Below are 21,433 nucleotides of genomic sequence, written 5' to 3'. Positions count from 1 at the left end.
TGTGGGAGGAGAAGTTATCTTGCTTCTGGCCTGTGAAGCTTTTATTTAAGGCCAATGGGTCCTAATTGTGGAAAGAAGTTTCACCCTTCTCTCATCACCATCTGTCTCCACAGAGACTACCTTGTCATACTGCAATAGGGAGGTGGCAGTGCTCCGATGGAAATGAGGAGTGGAGTTAGTGCCAGAGTAGGAGAAGGGCCAGGGATGTCACAGGCATTACTTTCTGGAGCCGAAGAAGGATAACCAGCTGCATCTGATCCTGGACCTCGGGGAATGTGAACTTCTTCCTCAAAAGTAAAAGTTCCAGATACTGACCGTAGCTCAGCTACCACTGGAACATGGAGGCCGGATGGTGTCCTCCGACCTGCAGGATGCATGCTTTCACATCCCTATCCTGTGGTTACATCAGAAGTACTTGCGATTTGTGGTTGGTTTGACCCACTGACAATTTGCTGTACTACATTTTGGCTTGACATTGGCACCTTGTGTCTTTTTGGAGGTGATGGCAGTGGTGGTGGCCCATCTTTGTAGATCGGGCATCTCAATATTCCCGAATCTGAATGACTGACTTATTAAAGCTGGTACGCCAGAGGTGGTGTCATGCCATCTATTATTTGCAGCATCCCAGCTGTTCGAGCTGGGTTTGTAAATCAACGAGCCCAAATCTCACCTGCAGCCCTCCCAATGACTCCAGTTCATTGGGTTGGTACTGGATACTGCCGTTGTCCACGCCTTTCCTCCAACACAAAGGATCATCGCCATTTAGAAAATGGTTCAATCTTTCCAGCAAGGCAAGAGAGTTCTAATCCCGGGAGTAAATAATGGCACGCAAATGTTATTATGATTTATAATATGCTTCTTCCTGCTACAAAGGAACACTTAAATAGAAACAGTCTTCACCTAGATCATATTTGGTATCAGAAATATACTTTGAAGCAGAAGCACAGGCCAAATGTCCTGCTTTTATTATTTCTTAATTCAAATTCATAGTAAACTCCACCTCTTTTGACAAATATTTCTCCTTTTTTCCTATTGTCACTCATGGACAGATCTGGATGTCAGACTACCCAACAACCATATTCTGTCTGATGGCAATCTACTCATTTATATTGAAATCAGCCATACACTGAAAAAAAAAATCCAGCAGCCACATCTGTCTCCTACCTCCACCTTTTACATTTCCCCCTAGACATCATGACCACAACATCCTCAGCTAGGAACCGAAGAGTGTACTCCACCTTGCAATGAGCATGGAATAATGCATTGCTAAACAAGCAACAGCATTCATATTCTTTCCTACTTTACAGCCAAGACGCTTATCTCCTCACTCTTCCAAGACAGACTTGACTACTATAACTCTATATTTGTAGGCCCCTCCCAATCTTTTACCTAACTAGATAATGTTTTAAATTGCACTAGAAAGACTCTCTACAATCTTCCAGGGCACCTCCTTACCTCACAGTACCTTTACCAGCCTATTTGATTGCGCAAAACAACACAGCAATACACAAGTGATGCTGGTGGTTAAGGCCGTAAATGGTCTCCTCCCCCAAATACCTCTTGGAAGCCTGGATTTGCTATGTTTCCATTCACAACTTACATTTAACCAACAAATATCTCTTAGCGAAACCCAAACCTCCATGTACTGTTTCTAGGATCCAATCAGTTACTGAGATTGCCACACTGAATCTGGCAGGTATTCTTCAGTTTATTTGCTAACGTTATTCAAAACTGCTTTTAAAAAATACCTCATCTGACAAACTTAAATAATCTTATCCTCAAATTAAACTGTTACTGAAGATCTTTATTTTTGTACATATGTTAAATATATGTATGGCCTGTTATGTTTCAACATCCGTCATCCCTATATTTTCTTTGCCTTCTCTATATATTCCATGCCAAAATTGCTATCCTATTTTACACAGCAATATTATTTCTTTGTTTCTTGTGAAATGTTTTTTTGTGCACTGACAAATAAATAAAACTAATGGATAAACACATTCATTCCTTTCCCAGGGTAGGTTCCTGAATCTTTTAAACCATGCTTATCTAACCCAGTATTGAATTTAAGCCATTTCTAATATCAGATTCTTTTTAAAACCTCCCCTTACAAAATGTATGATCTCATCTCTATGATATAGACACCAGCTATGCTGATAATTCATGCAACTGACTGAGCAGATAAGATATCTTTAGTACCCTGTAGAAAAAACAGGTTGTACATATTTAGTGATGTTCATGAAGGGAGTTCTCATTGGAACATCTCTCATGGCAGTGATCTTTTATTATGGAAAACAACATTAAGGAATAATAGTGCAAGAATTAAAATCATCTATATTTGGCATTATGACCGGAATCAATCAATCAATCAGGATTTATATAGCACTGCTAAACACTCAATAGAGTGTCCAGACACTTGCTGATACCGGAAGGCTCTTTGGAACAGCCAGGTCTTGAGGGCCCTTTAGAATTCCGGTAGTGAGGTGATCGTCTGGAGCTGTGTGGGGAGGCATTTCCAGATCTTTGCTGCAGTGTAGGAGAACGATCATCCTCCACTTCTGCTCTGGGATCAGCCCAACAATGCCCATGTATCTCTGCGGACAGCCCAGTTTTAACAAATTTGATGCATATCTAGATAAAATCAAACCACCATGATCATGCAAAGATATGATTGCCCCTAATAAACATGATATGCACATAATACTCTCAAACAGGCTGTTCCAGGCCTGTTGACTTTTGCATCCGCTTTTGTTTTGGGCCAAGCACTTGCCTACTGAAACATATATTTTCTCTATAAGACTATCACTTTCTTCTCTATTCCCTACTTCTTTTCTCTCACCATCGAGATTACTTTCTTTCTTTCGTAATCAGTTTCTGACCATCATCTGCCGACAGTCAAGGTTCCTACTTTAGTGTTCCTCATGTACAGTACACTATATTCTACTATTTTAGTCATCATATATGAGGCATTCTTTGTAAGGCTCAAGATACATGTGCACTATCTAAATATGGTTGATACAGCAGTTTTAGAACACTGTCTCCTACCTTAAATTGGTGGTCATGTTGGTCACTTTTACTGTATCAAATACCTTGTTACTGGCATCATGTATGTACATTCTTTCCCTCCCTCTTAACATTTTTAAAACGTTTTGTATTAAAAAAAAGTCTAGGATAATGAAACCCTCCTCACTTTGTATCGAGCCTGTGTATGCACCCAGAGGTGTGCCAGGGTAATGATCAATCCCCTCACCTGTGGTCTCTCAAAACTGTTTCTGTTAGCCTCTCTCTTGGTTTGGTGTCAGCCTGAATAGGGAGACAAAAGTACCACCTATAATGTATATGTTACAGGGCAAGCCACTTCGAAGTTAATTGGTGCCTCTGCCTACCAACTGGTCTGCCTGCCAGAGGAAGAAAAAAAACCATCACCACCCTCCACACACACACAAACACCCATTCCCATACTATTGTCTCTGCTTTGAGAGTAGTTTTCACATCTAATTAATGCCAACTACAAACTGAGCAGTTGCTGGAGAGCCAAGGTAAATACCCTCCAGCAGCTTTGGGCATAGAAAAGGAAACGTTTGTAAAAGTCACATTTGCAGTATATTCAATAAAAATCTGACTTCGCCATTCAATTGGAGTTTATTAGATTTAAGTATATAACCTACACTTTGACTTTTTGACTATATACCAGTTACAGGCTGGCCAGTGACAATGTCTTGTTGGGCCTAGTCACTGAAGGAATATGATATTTTTGATGTCACACATGTTCCACTCTTAAATATTATGCACCCTCCCATGTGGGGAGGAAGGTGTGCCTAGTGGTAACTTATTCAATATCAGGTTTCCCTGCCTGTGAAAAGGACGATCTTAACAGGTCTATGCAGCAGGGTTCAAGCTGTTGCTGTCAGGCTACGCCGGGTAGGGCTGAAGCCATGTTTTTAGTTCCATTGTAGTGGATGTTATGAAGACACGGGTGAACCTAGTAATCTTCAGATTCTGGGCTGCAAGTACATATATATCATATGGTGATTCTGTCAGAACTTTTTGTGCAACAATTTATTAATTATTGAGAGGCTAAGACTATTCATTTTCGTGCTAAGTAAATGAGAAAATAAAGGGTTTTGCACGTTTTATAAGGGTCTATTTCCTTAAATAAAGCATAATATAACATAATGCATATCATAGGGGTGTTCCTAACAGCACAGTGCTTGTGAAGGTGATGTGATATAACACAAAAACATGATAAACAAAAAAGATCTTATTAATAACTGATAGAACCTAATGTACAGTGTTTAAACTGTCAACTCAATGTTTCGTCCATTTGCAATTCCATTAAATCAGCTATTTGACTATGTTGGCATCGACATTTCGACCTGCCTGAGGTAATCTTGAAATCAGGTTTTCATCAGCAAAAAGAAATGGAAAACACCTTTAGTAAGATATATAATGGAGACACTTGTGTGTACTATGCCAGTCAATAAGTGATAAAGTGGTCAGAAAAGTACCAATATATACCGCCTACTGGACGAAAACAGTAAGGATAGCTGGAGAAACTCTCACCTTGCTATATGCCAAAATATTGTATTTGTCAGCTGCACACCTGCTCATATGACAGTCCTCCATACACATTAATACCAGAGGTAAGACTCTGTAACTCCAGGGCCACGAGGTGTGGGAAGTAGGAACCCAAACTTGAAGATAGAAAAAGCCACCATATTTTTCATTAGAAGACTGGACTTCATTTTTTCGGCAAGTGAACTTGAAGAAAATGTGAGCCGCAGCTCAAGAATATCAGGTTGTGATCTCCCTTTCTCTGGTAGGACTCTTACTCGCCCCTTAAACAGTAATGGCTCTTGTCTGACTGAGGTGTTCTACAGTGACTAATAAATGACTTGCAGCAGTACTTAAGACTAAATAAACTAAGAGTGCATTCATTCAGTCCAGGCTGGAGTGGGATCTTCTTTTTTATCACAAGCGGTTGGGTCATAGAGGCCCCATTCGAGTAATGCTGTGGTAATTGTTGTTTCTTTTTGAGTATGATCCACTTCTATAGATCCATGGCAGTGCAATAGATGGATTGCAGACATGTGGGATCCCAGAAGCCAAGCAGACTCAACTCTGCAAGAAGAACTAGGGGGACTCTTGACTAATAGAGGAAATATGGAAAGTGACTAAAAGTCTGTCTACAGGGAAAGCCCCAGGAAGCAATGGGCTTCCCACAGAGTTCTGTGCAACATTTAATGCATCCCTGGCACAAAGATTAATGACACTCTCATTGCCTATGCCATATTGATACCATTTGGACATATCGTCCTATTGTCCATCTCTGTGCTCAGTTTGAACTGTAAAATGTTATACTAAATACTAGCCAAAAGGGTCTCTCACCACTGGTAGCATGGTGCACAGGGTTCAATCCAGCTTTGTACTGATGAAAAATATGTTGAAGAACAATGGGTGCCTGGTGCACTTCCTGAAGAAATGTCTAAATGATACGAAGCATCTATCTGTAGTACCTGTGGTTTTGGAAAAAAGCCTTTAACAGGCTGAATTGGAAATATTTATTCATAGTACTTGGCGAAATGGAGTTCAGAGAGGGGATGATGAGGTGAATTAGGCGACAATACGCACTACTAATGGTGAGTAGACATGGATTCACGTCAAGCTGTCCCCTTTTACTTCTCCTGTTTGCTTTAGCCATGGAGCTATTGGCTGCTCCATTCCGGTTACATGGGAAAGCACAGTGGCATTTTATGACACAAACATCATAACACTGTATGCTGATAATGTACTTTTATACTTGAAAGATGTAGGACAGGACCTGGAACTGGTGTTTGGGGAGCTGGATACATTTGAAAAAGTATTGAGTCTGTGGGTAAATAATTCAAAATCCTGTATGTTCCTGTTGGGAGTAGTTGTCATAAGGGGGAGAGGAAGCTATTCTTATTTTACACCTAAACTGGGAGTGCACATCGTTTCCGGAGGTCGAGGTTTACCACTCAGATGTTGACCTCATCGCAGGCAATCCATCTAGAGCAGTGTCAGGCGTTTGTGCATCAAGACCTCTCTGGAATCATTTGCCATTATTTGTAATGTGTAGAATAGCGCTGATAAAAATTATAGTGCTAATACAATTTCTGTATTTTTTTGTATCTCTTCTCCTGTGTGTATCCATGAGCTTTTTAGTGGGCTCAATGGCGTAATATCTGACCTTATTTGGAGAAGAAAGAGACATAAATTGCCCCTGCTTGAGCTGCCGCTCCCCAGGGCAGAAACCGGACTACATTCTCCTGAAATGGACTTATATTACGTTGGTGCACAAGAGCAGTGGGTGTTGAGGTAGCTGGAGAAATCTATGGAATAACAATATGTTCTCAAATTTCAGATAATTCCACTGCTCTGATGCACATGTTCATTTCTCATAAATGATACGAGCACTTCTCTATGATAGCCAGGTTTGCATCATATTGCTGGCACAGGGATGTGGATGGCACAAACACAAGAATGCCTTGTGCACTGGATTTGCAACTATGATATTTACCAATCTTTCAACGATTAACAGAGAGAGTTGACACAGGATTATGGTCATGAGCAGGTATACTCACCATGGGAGACCAGACAGAAAGGGATAAGATACACCCCTTTAGTACATAACAGCAGATATATCCCATCCCCACTGAACAGATGCTGACATTTAACACACTCATACATTCAGAAAGACATGGTTCTTAATAACTGGCATCCTACATACACACATACTGTACTGACGGCACGGCTCACTCTGGGACGAGTAAGGAAAGCAGTAACATTATTGCCTTCAACTTTACTAGAAATCTTCAAAACTGATCTTAGGAGGCTACGTAGCAAGTGGACTGAAGATATTAGGGATGAGTTTAGAGATAAAGAGTGGATACAGGTGATACCACAAACTCAAGATATTACTTGATACAAAGTAACATTTCCCACTGCACCTACCAGAACCCTAGTCAGTTGCACAAGATATATGCCACAGACTAGACAGTCATGTGCCTGAGATGTAGTCCTCATGCATATGTCCAGGAGATGCCCCTTGCTGGATTCTCATTGGTCAGGAGAGTTGACCATCACAAACCTTATAGCAAACATGATGGTGACCAGAGAACACAGGTTTGGTATGTTGGGATTGTTGATGAGAATCAAACATGAGAGGATGGCAAGTAAATGTGTTATTCTGCCTGTGATCTTGACCAAACAACAGATAGCAATATTGTAGAAGAACGACCAAGACCTTAGAACCCATCTATGGAGGTCAGAATCCTGCTGAAGCAAAGGGGACAAGCCGCTCTGTCAGAAAAACAAACAACAGAGGGGGGCAGAGCCTGCATCTTTGAATGGGACACATTTTACTAAGCATAGCAAACAAAGATGTCACCAGATCCCCTTGAACCATACACCCACTCTCCCACTAATCCTCCCCTCTTCACCCAAAAGAAAAATACTATGGAGTCACTTGACAAGATCAGGCATTGATGTTCTAAGCTAAAAACTGAAATCTGAGCCATGTCATCATAAATAACTGGGTGAAAACATGGGAAAAGAGATGGGAGATCTAAGATCATGAACGATTGGAAGAATTAGATATAACAAACTCTTTTTCAGTATGACCATCACCAGCATTGTATCTCAGTTTTATTAGCACACTGATGACATCTTGTTTGTCAGGATGTAAACCTGGCATGCTCTTCACAAAGTTTTAAGTGTAATCTTACACTTAGACAACTGAAAACGCAATAAATATGTTTAGCTCAAAAACGTTTGGTGAACTGGTACTAAGCTGATAACTGTTTACTTGAGATTTGTTTCAGATATTTTACTTTCCAATAAAATATAGGAACTACTGTATTTTTGAACTAGCAATATTATTTTATTACCTTTATTTTCCTTGTTTTTAAAAGTAATGCAATGGCAGTCTAACTTTCAAAATGGTTATCTAAAACACTGCTATGAAGTCACCCTCAAAAATGCTCTTGATCGTTCCACAACTGTCAGAGGTTACCTTGGCATATAGCTTTCAAACTGCAATCTGTTGGCTCAGACTAGATGGAAGAATAGGTTTTTCTGATAGCTTTCTGAACTTGGACTGGGCTGATTTTGGTGTCCCAATATCTAAGGATTAATAATGCTACTAAACAAGTGGGTTTGACATTAGAATGCTCTCAACACAATGTGAAAATGCATAGATACTTTTTTCCAGATACATAACATTTATGGTTTGTTTTGTAGGAATAACTACTGTGCTGACCATGACAACAATCAACACTCATCTACGAGAGACACTGCCTAAAATTCCCTATGTGAAAGCCATTGACATGTATCTCATGGGATGCTTTGTATTTGTATTTTTGGCCTTACTCGAATATGCCTTTGTCAACTACATCTTTTTTGGGAGGGGCCCACAAATACAGAAGAGATTTGCAGAAAAGAGCTCTAGAGTGAACAATGATCGCTCAAAATATGACACCAATCAGGTAAGAGTTTTCTCACTTGGAATCTTTTCTTTTTATTCCACACTACCACATACCAAGCCTACTTTTAACATATTTTTCGCTGTTTCTACTGTAAAACCATTAAGCATTATTTTCGATAGTCTCTTGAATCTAACTATATGGGGAAAGAATGGGTATATAATCTTCCTTGATCATTGTCTCAAACATTCAGAACAGTGGATTTCAGATAGTCTTTTTAATAGGTTTCTTTGAAAAAATAGTAGAGCAAGAATACATATGTCAAACCTCAGTTTTATGGCCTCATTTATAGCTTAACTTACAGGGTAACAAATGTGATGCAGTACCCTGTCTACCAAACTGATGGATGCCCTCTCTGTTTAAAGTCAAATGGACCATCATGTTGCCCTTGCTAGCTCTGCTGGCAGAAACGTGGCCCACTGTCCACCCTATTTAGAGTTGATTGTCTGATGTACTTTTGTTTCAATTTGGAACTGCCAGAGATACCTTGGCAGTTCCAAACAGAATATAAAATAGCCCTCAGTCCTGGGAGAAAATGCCAGGCTCTCAGGGCCTTTAGTATTTTGTTGTACAAAACCAAATTCCAGCTTTGGAGTTTTTTTTTTTAAACTAAAAGGTTTGCTGAGCAGCCACCTGAAACATGGCAGCTGCTCACCACTTTTTCAGTGTTGTCAGGGAGCTGCCATGGCAGTGGCTCCCCTGAAGGCACAGAGATCTCTACAGGGTCAGTGGACATCTCTAAGTATGGTGGGCTTGAATCCAGTCAGGATTGTGGAGCTAATTACCTCCGCCACCCTGACATATGGTGGATTGCCTGCCAAACTCTAAATACGGCACTTAGTTTTTATTTTCTGTTAATTGAGCTTAAATGCGTTTTTGTTTCCTCAAATTCTGGCTATTTGTGCTCTAATAAATAATACCTGTTAGACTTGGTACTCACTGCAGGGTCGCCCCAAATCTATTTGCCTTCTCCCCTTCTGTTTTTCTGAATTCATTTTGTTGGTTTACAGACTCTAGCACTGTTTAGCAGTGGTAAAGTGCACACAGTGCTTGTTCTCCCTCCCTAAAACATAGTCAAATTTGCTTACACCTGATTGGTATATTTAATTTTCTTATATATCCCTAGTAAAGTGTTACTATGTGTACCCATGGCCTGTAAATTAAGTGCTACCAATGGGCCTGCAGAACTTATTATGCCACCCACTTAGGTAGCCCCTAAAAACATGCCCCAGACCTGCCATTGCAGCCTGTGAACAGATTTAAACTGCCAATTCAACTTGGCAATACAAACTCCTTGCCAGGCTTAAACCCTCCCTTTTTTTGCATGTCACCCCTAGAGTACGCTGTACACTGCCCATATAGCCGGGGTCATTGTATTAAAAAAGTTGGACATGTACTTTTATGTTTTATGTGTCTTGGTAGTGAAACACTCACACATTCGTTTTTTCACTACTCTAAGGCCTGCCTCTCATCTTGAACTCGCACCGGGTCCCAGCTTGAGTGAGTCCTGACCCTCCAAGTAGTGCCCCTCCAGTCTTGGACCCTTGGAAGTGGAGCTATAGGTGCCCAGATAGCCATAACCCAAAACCTGGGATGTAGAAAGCTTTCTGCCAAAAAGTGCTCTGAGACAGACATGAGACCGGGGCCAACCCTCTCATCGATCTGCCCAAGGTGCTTTGCCAGTCGGCAGCTCCTGCAGCAGTAAATCCTTTACAGCGCCACTTCACAGAAATGGTATCTGGCCTTGTGGAGCCCTTTTTATCTAAAGCCTGCAGCTTTGTCTCACTAGAAATGTTTTACTTCCATAAAAGAGACCAAGTCTGAAGGAAGAAATATTCACTGCGACTTCGTCCAACGGCTCGCTTCCGATGACACATCCTCCTCAGATACAGTCAACTGCCTTGCCCTGCTGAACTTTACCTTCTCAGACATTTGATTCCAAAAATTCTTCTAAGTTGGAAGGTAAGTAGAGACCGCGCCCAATACACTTTGTGTTCTGTTCTCCATTGCGGTTGGCCATAACTTTTAACTTTACCCCGGCCTCTTGCGGCTAAATGTCCATGCTTGGTGCTTTGATCTTTTAGACAGTATTTTTTACCTTAAACATTAAAGATTGATGACTCCAGTTCTATTAATTGGATTTTTGTCATTTTGGTGTCAAATAGTTTTTTAGAATTTAGTGTTTTTTTTCTTGTGTTGTATTTTTACTGTATTACTATTTAAGTGCTGCAATAAATACTTTACATATTGCCTGAGTTAAGCCTGGCTGCTTTTGTGCCTGGCCTGCCAGTTCAGGCTGGTATGTTCTGATTGGAGTAGGCTCAAGGCTGATTTGCACTTAGCTAGGTCCAAACTGAGGTGGCATGATGGGTGAAAAATGATGGATTGGAAAGTGGCCTGAGCATTGGGACTTTCCATGGCCCCACAACAGCCGCATTCTGCCTTTCGTTCCGTCTGTGGATATGGTAGCCCATATCCTTTTACCCCCAGCAACCACACCCAACAGACTACACAGTTCTTTCATGGCCACAGACGCAATTCCCTCAGACCTTGTGGGAACAAAGGTCAGTGGTCTACCCAGTCCACCACCCCCCGGCAGCCACAGCGTTGAAGCCTTTTTAATATGTCCTCACAACTCCATGGACAGCCAGTTAGCGTCAGGATCTGGCACCAACTGCCCCAATGACTTCAGACAAATGGATGGTCTAGATTGGTCAGCACGGTTATACCCGTCCTTGCCACTGTCCTCAGATCAACTGACGCAGGACTAGCACTAGGACGAAGTGCAGCCTCTTTTGGCCAAATTAGCCATTGAGAGGATGCCAAAATTAGAAGTAGCTTGTGGTTCTTACTTCTGCTGCGTTCTGGTGCAAAGTAAGACGGAGGCTTCCATCCTATTCTAGACCTACACCCTGTAAACTACTTCCTGAAAAAGGAAGAATCCTGAATGCTTACTCGAGCTTAGGTCCTGTCTGCCCTAGATACCGGAGACTACATGGTAGCGCTGGACTTACAGAACACATACTTTCATATCCCTGTCCTGCCAGCCCATAGATGCTGTTTGCAGTTCATGGTGGGCCAGGAGCAATTCCAGATCACTGTGCTCCCCTTCGACCTTACCAGAGCCCTTCGGGTGTTCATGTACGTGATGGGGTGGTCACAGCCCATTTGCAAAGGTTAGGGGGTTCCAGTCTTTCCCACCTCTACAACTGTCTGCTTGAGGCAGGCTTACCCCAGGTGGTTGTTAAACACCTCCAGACTACGGTGGACCACCTTCAATCACTGAGGTTATCTTTCAGCGAACCAAACCCACACATGACTCTCTCTTAAATGCTACTTTTTGTCTGAGCTATTCTGGATAAAGTGCAATTTGTGGTAATCCTTTGAAGTGGCCCGATTAGGTCACCCGGGTCCCTCGAAACCACCTCTCTACCTTACATACCAAATGAAGAATCAGTCAGGCAGCAGAGAATACAAACCAATATCTGTTTATTCAGTCACACTCAGAGTGGACTCCAGTCTTCCCAGTCGCTTAGGAGTGCTGCAAAGGGACTGACATCAGCAAGCATAAAGATACATTATGTACATTTCAGGACCAACGAAGGCACGCTCACAATGGAATTTTCCAGGCCTATGCAGCAAAACAGTGAAGTACAAAAATTAAGTTTTGATTCTGAGACCAGGCATACACTATCGACTATCCAAGGTCGCTTCCTGTGCCTGCCACTAGACAATGGGGAGAAGGCCTCTATCTAGAAGGAAAGGTATGTGCTAAAAGGAACAGTGAATTACCTAGTGAAGCAAAACCTAACCTTGGAGAAACAGAACCTAACAGAGGCCTTTTCTCAGAAATAGCTGAGTATAAGTTTAGATTATAACACAAAATGGTGCCGGCATAGAAAAAGGCGCAGCGAATTCCAAACATACGTAGAACAATTCATAAACATGAATTTTCTATTCTAACAGACCCTCCTTTTAGCATGAGTGAAACATTTTCTAATAATAGCAAAGAACATATAAATCAATAAATCATAGGTGAACTTCTTAGGATTACTCCATACTTTCAGCATCAGGAAGGGAGACCGTAACGAGGGAAGAAGTCTCAAAGATGCCTCATCTATTTGCATCAGGTCATCTATTTCCTTCTGGACCATGATTGCTGCATTAGTATCATGAATCGATATTTGCCTCTTAGGAGTGAGAAGGGTGGTGCAATAAGAGCAACAGAAGGGAAGGCATTGAACAAGGTCAAGGACACAGCAAGAGAACAAGAACACAATGAAATAAATCACCTTTTCAAGGATCCGACCCCAGCTGCCAAAAGAGACCAACTCCAGTTCCCACTTTCCATTCCTTTAACATTTTCTAAGATGTCTAAAATGTGTTGGGTGATATTCCTTTCCATATTTGTGATCCCAACTATACACTGGTCTGTAGTTTACACCCAAAATATTCTCTAGCCCTCTCGACCTTAGCCATAGCAGTTCCACCATATGTAATTATGGAAGAGAGAATGTATCCAAAAGTAATACCATTGCTATAATTATTGACTTCTAGATCTGTCACTCCTTCACAGAACTCCCTAATTAATGTCCTTTTCACCCAACTTACTTTTGGCTTCGCATGTTTGCAAGGCACACTCAAAGCCAGCACCATTCCAAGTGCCACATCATGTGTACCATTATGGAGATTTGGGTAAGTCTCATTAGGCAAAAAGACCTATTTATGCACATCCTGGATTTTTCGATCATAATCCACAACAGAATACCTGGAATTCCTCCTGAAAGTATTGGGGTCCTTTGGATCTACCAAAGAGTATTTGCCCTTATGCAAAACTATCCCTGAACAATTGACATACAATATGAGGTCAGTAAAATTGACAATTGGACAACATGCAGGGTAATAACCAGCTTCTCGGAGAATTGTCAACTCCTTGTAATGCCAACCCACCACAGTTACATTCTGTTTTTCCATATAGAAGTTGTCGCAATAAGTGTTGTTGTCACACCCTGGATAACCCATGCCTTGTGGCTTTCTATGATATAGACAAGGACCCGGATAGCCAAACCCAAATACCCCTTGCACTTCTACAAAATCAGGGGGCCAAGTATAAGTATAATTGACAATTGACAATGGATATGCTGTCCATAGACTAGTAACAGATTCAGTAGGGTAACAAGCAGTACCTTCTCCAAAGAATCTCTTGTGTGTATCTAAAAATATATTACTTGGGGCTGACCTTTACTTTCATACTTGGGGAACAGCCCTGTTCTTACCATGTCAAGGTACACTTAGATCACTTTCCAAATCCCATGATTCACCACCCAATATGATCAGTAATAAAATCAGATGAGCAATACTTTTGTTGACGAGTCCACACTGCATTGTGCTGGGCAGCCAGAAACACTAGTTGCTCTTCCTCAGCAACCACTCTACCAAAGGGATGCATAACGAATGATGGAAAATAAAAGGGGGGCAAGGTGCAAAGAAATACACAAGTTCCCAATGTCCGTCAGAGCGTTTGGTACAGGCTCCTATTATTCATCAATACGTTGGCACTCTTGAGCACAGGCTGGGGATCTTGCTCCGTCCTAAGCTCATATCCCACATCGACCAGGATAATGTACCCCCAAGGGATACTTTGATCAATCCTGTCCAATGTTCAAACAGTGCACAAAACTCTCATCACCCTAAACTAACTCCATTGGAAATATAGCAAAGTACAGTCTGACTTATACAATCAATCCCTATCTAATCTTTATTTTCTTTTGGTGCACCGTCTCGCAGCCAAGGGCGTAGATTGTACCTAGTGGCTCCAAGCACAGAGGGATCAAAGAAATGAGGCTCCTTGATAGCTCGTTTTTCAGGAGGAACAGCTGCAATCAGCACATCATAATTTTCCTTGTTCGTTTGCATCCAGGTCAGCTTGGCATCGCTAAAGGGGACAAACTGAGGCATCGTCTCAGACTCGTAGTCCCCTATTCCATCCTTCACCCACTGGTTGTAGGGCAGGGGCAAAGGAATCCTGCAACAATGAGTTGCATGAATCCAGTTCTTAAGGCCAGCGAACTTCACTGCTGTTCGAGTTGCTAGCAGGACCCGCTCCGGTCCCCTCCAATGCAGCTCCAAACTTTCCTTCTGGTGGAAATTTCGGATTAAGATATAGTCGCCAGGCAATATCTCATGGCCGGGTCCTTCTGGCATCGAAGGCAGGGAATCCCGGACCTGTTGGTGAATAGAATGTAAACGTTTAGTTAACTGGCCAAGACAGACAATCAACAACGGGTACTCAATATCAGTAAAACCTCAAGGTCGCGAGACGCCCCAGACATTAGCCGGGCGTCCAAACACGACCTCTTAAGGTGACAATCCTGAACTAGAATGTGCTGTTTTTCTGGTTGACAAAAGAGCTAAAGTTAAAGCATCTTGCCACTTTAACCATATGGTCTCCTGAATTTCTGCCAGTTTGAGCTTGAGAGTACTCCTCAACCAAACCTGCTTACTGTGGATGATTGGTAGCATGAAACTTTTGCTTTATGTGTAAACCATCACAAATCAAATGAATCAATTTTGCATTAAAATAACTTCCGTTATCACTCCAGATCAAACAGGGCAAGTCGAAACGAGGAAAGGAGTACCTTTGCCCACGTAATAGCTGTATTGCTTTTTGTGGGATAAGCCTCAACCCATTTACTAAATGTGCAGACAACCACCAAAACATACTTCAATTTACTGCATCTCTCTAACTCAATATAGTTCATCTGAAGGACCTCAAAAGGGAAAGGGGGTGGTGCAAAATTACCAGGCTGTGTAGGGGTACAATTTTCAGGATATTGCATCATGCACACCATACAGTAATTCACTATATGTGCAGCTGTCTTTGGAATATTGTTATTCTGCCATATAGGGTCTAACAACTTGCAAATACCCTTAGCGTAATATGGGCTGGGCCATAGGCCATTGTGACTACAGGAAGAACATATGCATCTGGCAACATCCATCTCTGCTTTCCTGACTTATTAATCAAACATCCCTCATTGTTCAATTGTGCTGCACTTTCCTGCCACACTGCTAACTCTTCTATTGTGGCTTTGCTTTGTATCTCTTTTACATTCTCAAATGTGTCTTCAAACATGACAACTTCAGGCACCCACCTAGCCGGGCCTACGACAAACATTATTTTCATTTTTGTCAGAGCCGTTTCTTAGCTGTCTGATCCATTGAAGTATTTCCCCTACCTACATCGTCAGTGACCTTCCGGTGGGCGCTACACTTCACTGTGCCCAATTTCTTAGGGAGTGTCAAAGCAGACAAAAGCCTCAATATAAGGTGTCCATGTTGGATTTTGGTGCCATGCGAAGTAAGGAGCCCTCTCTCAGCCAGAGTTGCCCAAAATTAGGCGCGACCCCAAAGGCATACTGGCTGTCAGTATAAATATTAACAACCAGTCCCTTATTATTTTGCAAGCTCAAATAAGAGCAAGCTCAGCAGCTTTAGCCGACTGATAAGGAACTTGTGATGTCTCCACTACTGTACACAGTGTTGTAATAGCTTAAGCACCAGTTGTAGTGCAATCTGGTATTTTGAAACAAGAGCCCTAGACATATAGGGGCATATTATAAAGAAAGGTTGTTACATTATCGCCGCTTTTATCGGCAGGAAACTGCCGATAAAGCTGCGATAATGTGCTTGATAATATGCTCCATGCAATTCCAATCGATGCCCATGTTAGATGTCTTCACATCTAACATGGGCTTCGATTGGAATTCAGGGAGCATATTATCAAGCCCATTATCGCCGCTTTATCGGCAGTTTCCTGCCTATAAAAGCGGTGATAATGTAATGACCTTTCTTGATAATATGCTCCATAGTTCCCCTTGTGGATTAGATAAGGGAACATCAGTCAAATCTACCCGTCCTTTAGTCTATCATTCCGTCCGGAAGTTACAATCATGTTTGTCAACTTCATCACTTTCGGAAGGGAGGGATAGTAACATGACTGGATTCAGAGTAGTACAAAAGGGGGTGGTGATGGACGGAGCAACTGAATCAATCAAACACTCACACCCAGTCAAAAGATCTGGGTTTAATCCATCACCGTTCTTTAGCCCACTCTGCCACCCCAGTTCAGACATTGCTATATGCAAATCAGTCTGACCCTGTGCCTCATGGGTAGGCGTGGGCGGAAAATCCGTTCCGCTCGCGGATTTTGCGGATTTTCGGGAAATCCGCAATCCGCGAGATTTGCGAATTTCCCGCAAAATCCGCAAATCCGCGAGCAGCGGATTTTGCTCGCACTGCTCGCACTGTTCGCGTGAGTTCGCGCCCCGCGAATAAGTGCAAAATTGCAGAAATACGATCTTAGCAAAACTGAAAGTAACTACTTACCAGGTTCAAAAGTTCAGGCTCATCATTAGTAGCCATTTCCTGGAGTGCTTCCTGAGGGGCCCCTCCAGAGTTCAGTTGCCAGTTGAAACTATTATGTGACCCTGCTCTGAACCTCAGAATAGTTACACATATGCCACAAAGGTCCTGAATTACAGCTAAGGGAGACAAGCAGGAGCCAGGCTGGAAGTTAAAATCCATTAATCAGCCCCTAATTCATTATTGTCAGTTGGGGCAGGGCAGGTGTTGTAACTAATTTTGCAACAATGAAAGCACTTAGCAAGTGCAAAAGATCACTAATCAGGGCGCACTAAGGAAGCAGGTGCCAGCTAAAAAAATATTCTGTGACACATGAATCAGCCCCAAATTAATTCAGGTCACTTAAGGCAGGGAAGGTGTGCTTTGCTTTGCCGAAAATAATGTACACTGGACAACCAGAGGGTGTGGTGATGAAACAGAGGGTGGCATGGGTGGGCCAGAGGGTGGCATGAGTAGTCAGAGAGTGGCAGTGGTGACAGAGAGTGGCAGTGATGAAGAAGAGTGTCCCAAACAGGCTGGACACGTAGAAACAACAAGTTCGCGAAACTTGCGACCCGACAGGTAAGTTCGCAATTTGCGAAAGTGTACAAAACCCTCGCGAACTGGCAGAAACACGGGCGAACACAAAAAAAAAAAAAATCCGCAAATTCGCGGAAATTCGCGGATTTTGCGGATTGCGAATCCGCAAATCCGCAAAATTCGCGAACGCGAGATCCGCAAAATTCGCTCATGCTTACTCATGGGAACAGTCCAGCCCGAACTGCCAAGCCATGTCTTCCCTGGACCGGAAACAAGCTTCTGAGGACCGGTTTCTGGCATTCCAGCCGTCTTCAGCCCGGCTTGCTTGAATCCAGTTGCAAAGTGAGCAAGGGACTCACGTCTGAGCATACCCTGCCACACCTATGGCGGCCAAAAGCGGTACAAAAGGGGGTGGTGATGGACGGAGCATCTGCATCAATCAAACACTCACACCCAGTCAAAAGATCTGGGATTAATCCATCACCCTTCTTTAGCCCACTCTGCCACCCCAGTTCAGACATGGCTATATGCAAATAAGTCTGACCCTGTGCCTCATGGGAACAGTCCAGCCCGAACTGCCAAGCCATGTCTTCCCTGGACCGGAAACAAGCTTCCGAGGACTGGTTTCTGGCATTCCAGCCGTCTTCAGCCCGGCTTGCTTGAATCCAGTGGCAAAGTGAGCAAGGGACTCACGTCTGAGCATACCCTGCCACACCTATGGCGGCCAAAAGCGGTACAAAAGGGGGTGGTGATGGACGGAGCATCTGAATCATTCAAACACTCACACCCAGTCAAAAGATCTGGGTTTAATCCATCACCGTTCTTTAGCCCACTCTGCCACCCCAGTTCAGACATGGCTATATGCAAACCAGTGTGACCCTGTGCCTCATGGGAACAGTCCAGCCCGAACTGCCAAGCCATGTCTTCCCTGGACCGGAAACAAGCTTCCGAGGACCGGTTTCTGGCATTCCAGCCGTCTTCAGCCCGGCTTGCTTGAATCCAGTGGCAAAGTGAGCAAGGGACTCACGTCTGAGCATACCCTGCCACACCTATGGCGGCCAAAAGCGGTACAAAAGGGGGTGGTGATGGACGGAGCATCTGAATCAATCAAACACTCACAGCCAGTCAAAAGATCTGGGTTTATTCCATCACCGTTCTTTAGCCCACTCTGCCACCCCAGTTCAGACATGGCTATATGCAAATCAGTCTGACCCTGTGCCTCGTGGGAACAGTCCAGCCCAAACTGCCAAGCCATGTCTTCCCTGGACCGGAAACAAGCTTCCAAGGACCGGTTTCTGGCATTCCAGCCGTCTTCAGCCCGGCTTGCTTGAATCCAGTGGCAAAGTGAGCAAGGGACTCATGTCTGAGCATACCCTGCCACACCTATGTCAGCCAAAAGCGGTACAAAAGGGGGTGGTGATGGACGGAGCATCTGAATCAATCAAACACTCATACCCAGTCAAAAGATCTGGGTTTAATCCATCACAGTTCTTTAGCCCACTCTGCCACCCCAGTTCAGACATGGCTATATGCAAATCAGTCTGACCCTGTGCCTCATGGGAACAGTCCAGCCCGAACTGCCAAGCCATGTCTTCCCTGGACCGGAAACAAGCTTCTGAGGACCGGTTTCTGGCATTCCAGCCGTCTTCAGCCCGGCTTGCTTGAATCCAGTTGCAAAGTGAGCAAGGGACTCACGTCTGAGCATACCCTGCCACACCTATGGCGGCCAAAAGCGGTACAAAAGGGGGTGGTGATGGACGGAGCAACTGAATCAATCAAACACTCACACCCAGTCAAAAGATCTGAGTTTAATCCATCACCGTTCTTTAGCCAACTCTGCCACCCCAGTTCAGACATGGCTATATGCAAATCAGTCTGACCCTGTGCCTCATGGGAACCGTCCAGCCCGAACTGCCAAGCCATGTCTTCCCTGGACCGGAAACAAGCTTCCGAGGACCGGTTTCTGGCATTCCAGCCGTCTTCAGCCTGGCTTGCTTGAATCCAGTGGCAAAGTTAGCAAGGGACTCACGTCTGAGCATACCCTGCCACACCTATGGCGCCCAAAAGCGGTACAAAAGGGGGTGGTGATGGACGGAGCATCTGAATCAATCAAACACTCACACCCAGTCAAAAGATCTGGGTTTAATCCATCACCGTTCTTTAGCCCACTCTGCCACCCCAGTTCAGACATGGCTATATGCAAATCAGTCTGACCCTGTACCTCATGGGAACAGTCCAGCCCGAACTGCCAAGCCATGTCTTCCCTAGACCTGAAACAAGCTTCCGAGGACCGGTTTCTGGCATTCCAGCCGTCTTCAGCCCGGCTTGCTTGAATCCAGTGGCAAACTGAGCAAGGGACTCACGTCTGAGCATACCCTGCCACACCTATGGCGGCCAAAAGCGGTACGAAAGGGGGTGGTGATGGATGGAGCATCTGAATCAATCAAACACTCACACCCAGTCAAACAATCTGGGTTTAATCCATCACCGTTCTTTAGCCCACTCTGCCACCCCAGTTCTGACATGGTAATATGCAAATCAGTCTGACCCTGTGCCTCATGGGAACAGTCCAGCCCCAACTGCCAAGCCATGTCTTCCCTGGACCGGAACCAAGCTTCCGAGGACCGGTTTCTGGCATTCCAGCCGTCTTCAGCCCGGCTTGCTTGAATCTAGTGGCAAAGTGAGCAAGGGACTCACGTCTGAGCATACCCTGCCACACTTATGGCGGCCAAAAGCAGTACAAAAGGGGGTGGTGATGGACGGAGCATCTGAATCAATCAAACACTCACACCCAGTTAAAAGATCTGGGTTTAATCCATCACCGTTCTTTAGCCCACTCTGCCACCCCAGTTCAGACATGGCTATATGCAAATCAGTCTGGTCCTGTGCCTCATGGGAACAGTCCAGCCCGAACTGCCAAGCCATGTCTTCCCTGGACCGGAAACAAGCTTCTGAGGACCGGTTTCTGGCATTCCAGCCGTCTTCAGCCCGGCTTGCTTGAATCCAGTTGCAAAGTGAGCAAGGGACTCACGTCTGAGCATACCCTGCCACACCTATGGCGGCCAAAAGCGGTACAAAAGGGGGTGGTGATGGACGGAGCATCTGAATCAATCAAACACTCACACCCAGTCAAAAGATCTGAGTTTAATCCATCACCGTTCTTTAGCCCACTCTGCCACCCCAGTTAAGACATGGCTATATGCAAATCAGTCTGACCCTGTGCCTCATGGGAACCGTCCAGCCCGAACTGCCAAGCCATGTCTTCCCTGGACCGGAAACAAGCTTCCGAGGACCGGTTTCTGGCATTCCAGCCGTCTTCAGCCTGGCTTGCTTGAATCCAGTGGCAAAGTTAGCAAGGGACTCACGTCTGAGCATACCCTGCCACACCTATGGCGGCCAAAAGCGGTAGAAAAGGGGGTGTTGATGGACGGAGCATCTGAATCAATCAAACACTCACACCCAGTCAAAAGATCTGGGTTTAATCCATCACCGTTCTTTAGCCCACTCTACCACCCCAGTTCAGACATGGCTATATGCAAATCAGTCTGACCCTGTACCTCATGGGAACAGTCCAGCCCGAACTGCCAAGCCATGTCTTCCCTGGACCTGAAACAAGCTTCCGAGGACCGGTTTCTGGCATTCCAGCCGTCTTCAGCCCGGCTTGCTTGAATCCAGTGGCAAACTGAGCAAGGGACTCACGTCTGAGCATACCCTGCCACACCTATGGCGGCCAAAAGCGGTACGAAAGGGGGTGGTGATGGATGGAGCATCTGAATCAATCAAACACTCACACCCAGTCAAACAATCTGGGTTTAATCCATCACCGTTCTTTAGCCCACTCTGCCACCCCAGTTCTGACATGGTAATATGCAAATCAGTCTGACCCTGTGCCCCATGGGAACAGTCCAGCCCCAACTGCCAAGCCATGTCTTCCCTGGACCGGAACCAAGCTTCCGAGGACCGGTTTCTGGCATTCCAGCCGTCTT

The 21,433-nt window shown here is 44.1% G+C and overlaps 1 protein-coding gene across 2 annotated transcripts in view; it reads left to right on the top strand.

Moving 5' to 3' along the window:
* GABRB3 (gamma-aminobutyric acid type A receptor subunit beta3) overlaps nt 1–21,433 on the top strand; it is a 1,175,948-nt gene that overhangs the window by 1,119,152 nt on the left and 35,363 nt on the right. For both annotated transcript variants that reach the window (XM_086934180.1, XM_086934181.1), the window contains one exon: nt 8,263–8,507. In XM_086934180.1, the coding sequence (XP_086790306.1) occupies nt 8,263–8,507 (245 nt within the window). The remainder of the gene's footprint in view (nt 1–8,262; nt 8,508–21,433) is intronic.

Source organism: Lissotriton vulgaris, chromosome 8, assembly GCF_964263255.1.
Source record: "Lissotriton vulgaris chromosome 8, aLisVul1.2, whole genome shotgun sequence".
NCBI lineage: Eukaryota > Metazoa > Chordata > Amphibia > Caudata > Salamandridae > Lissotriton > Lissotriton vulgaris.
This window is presented reverse-complemented; position numbering and strand designations above follow the sequence as displayed.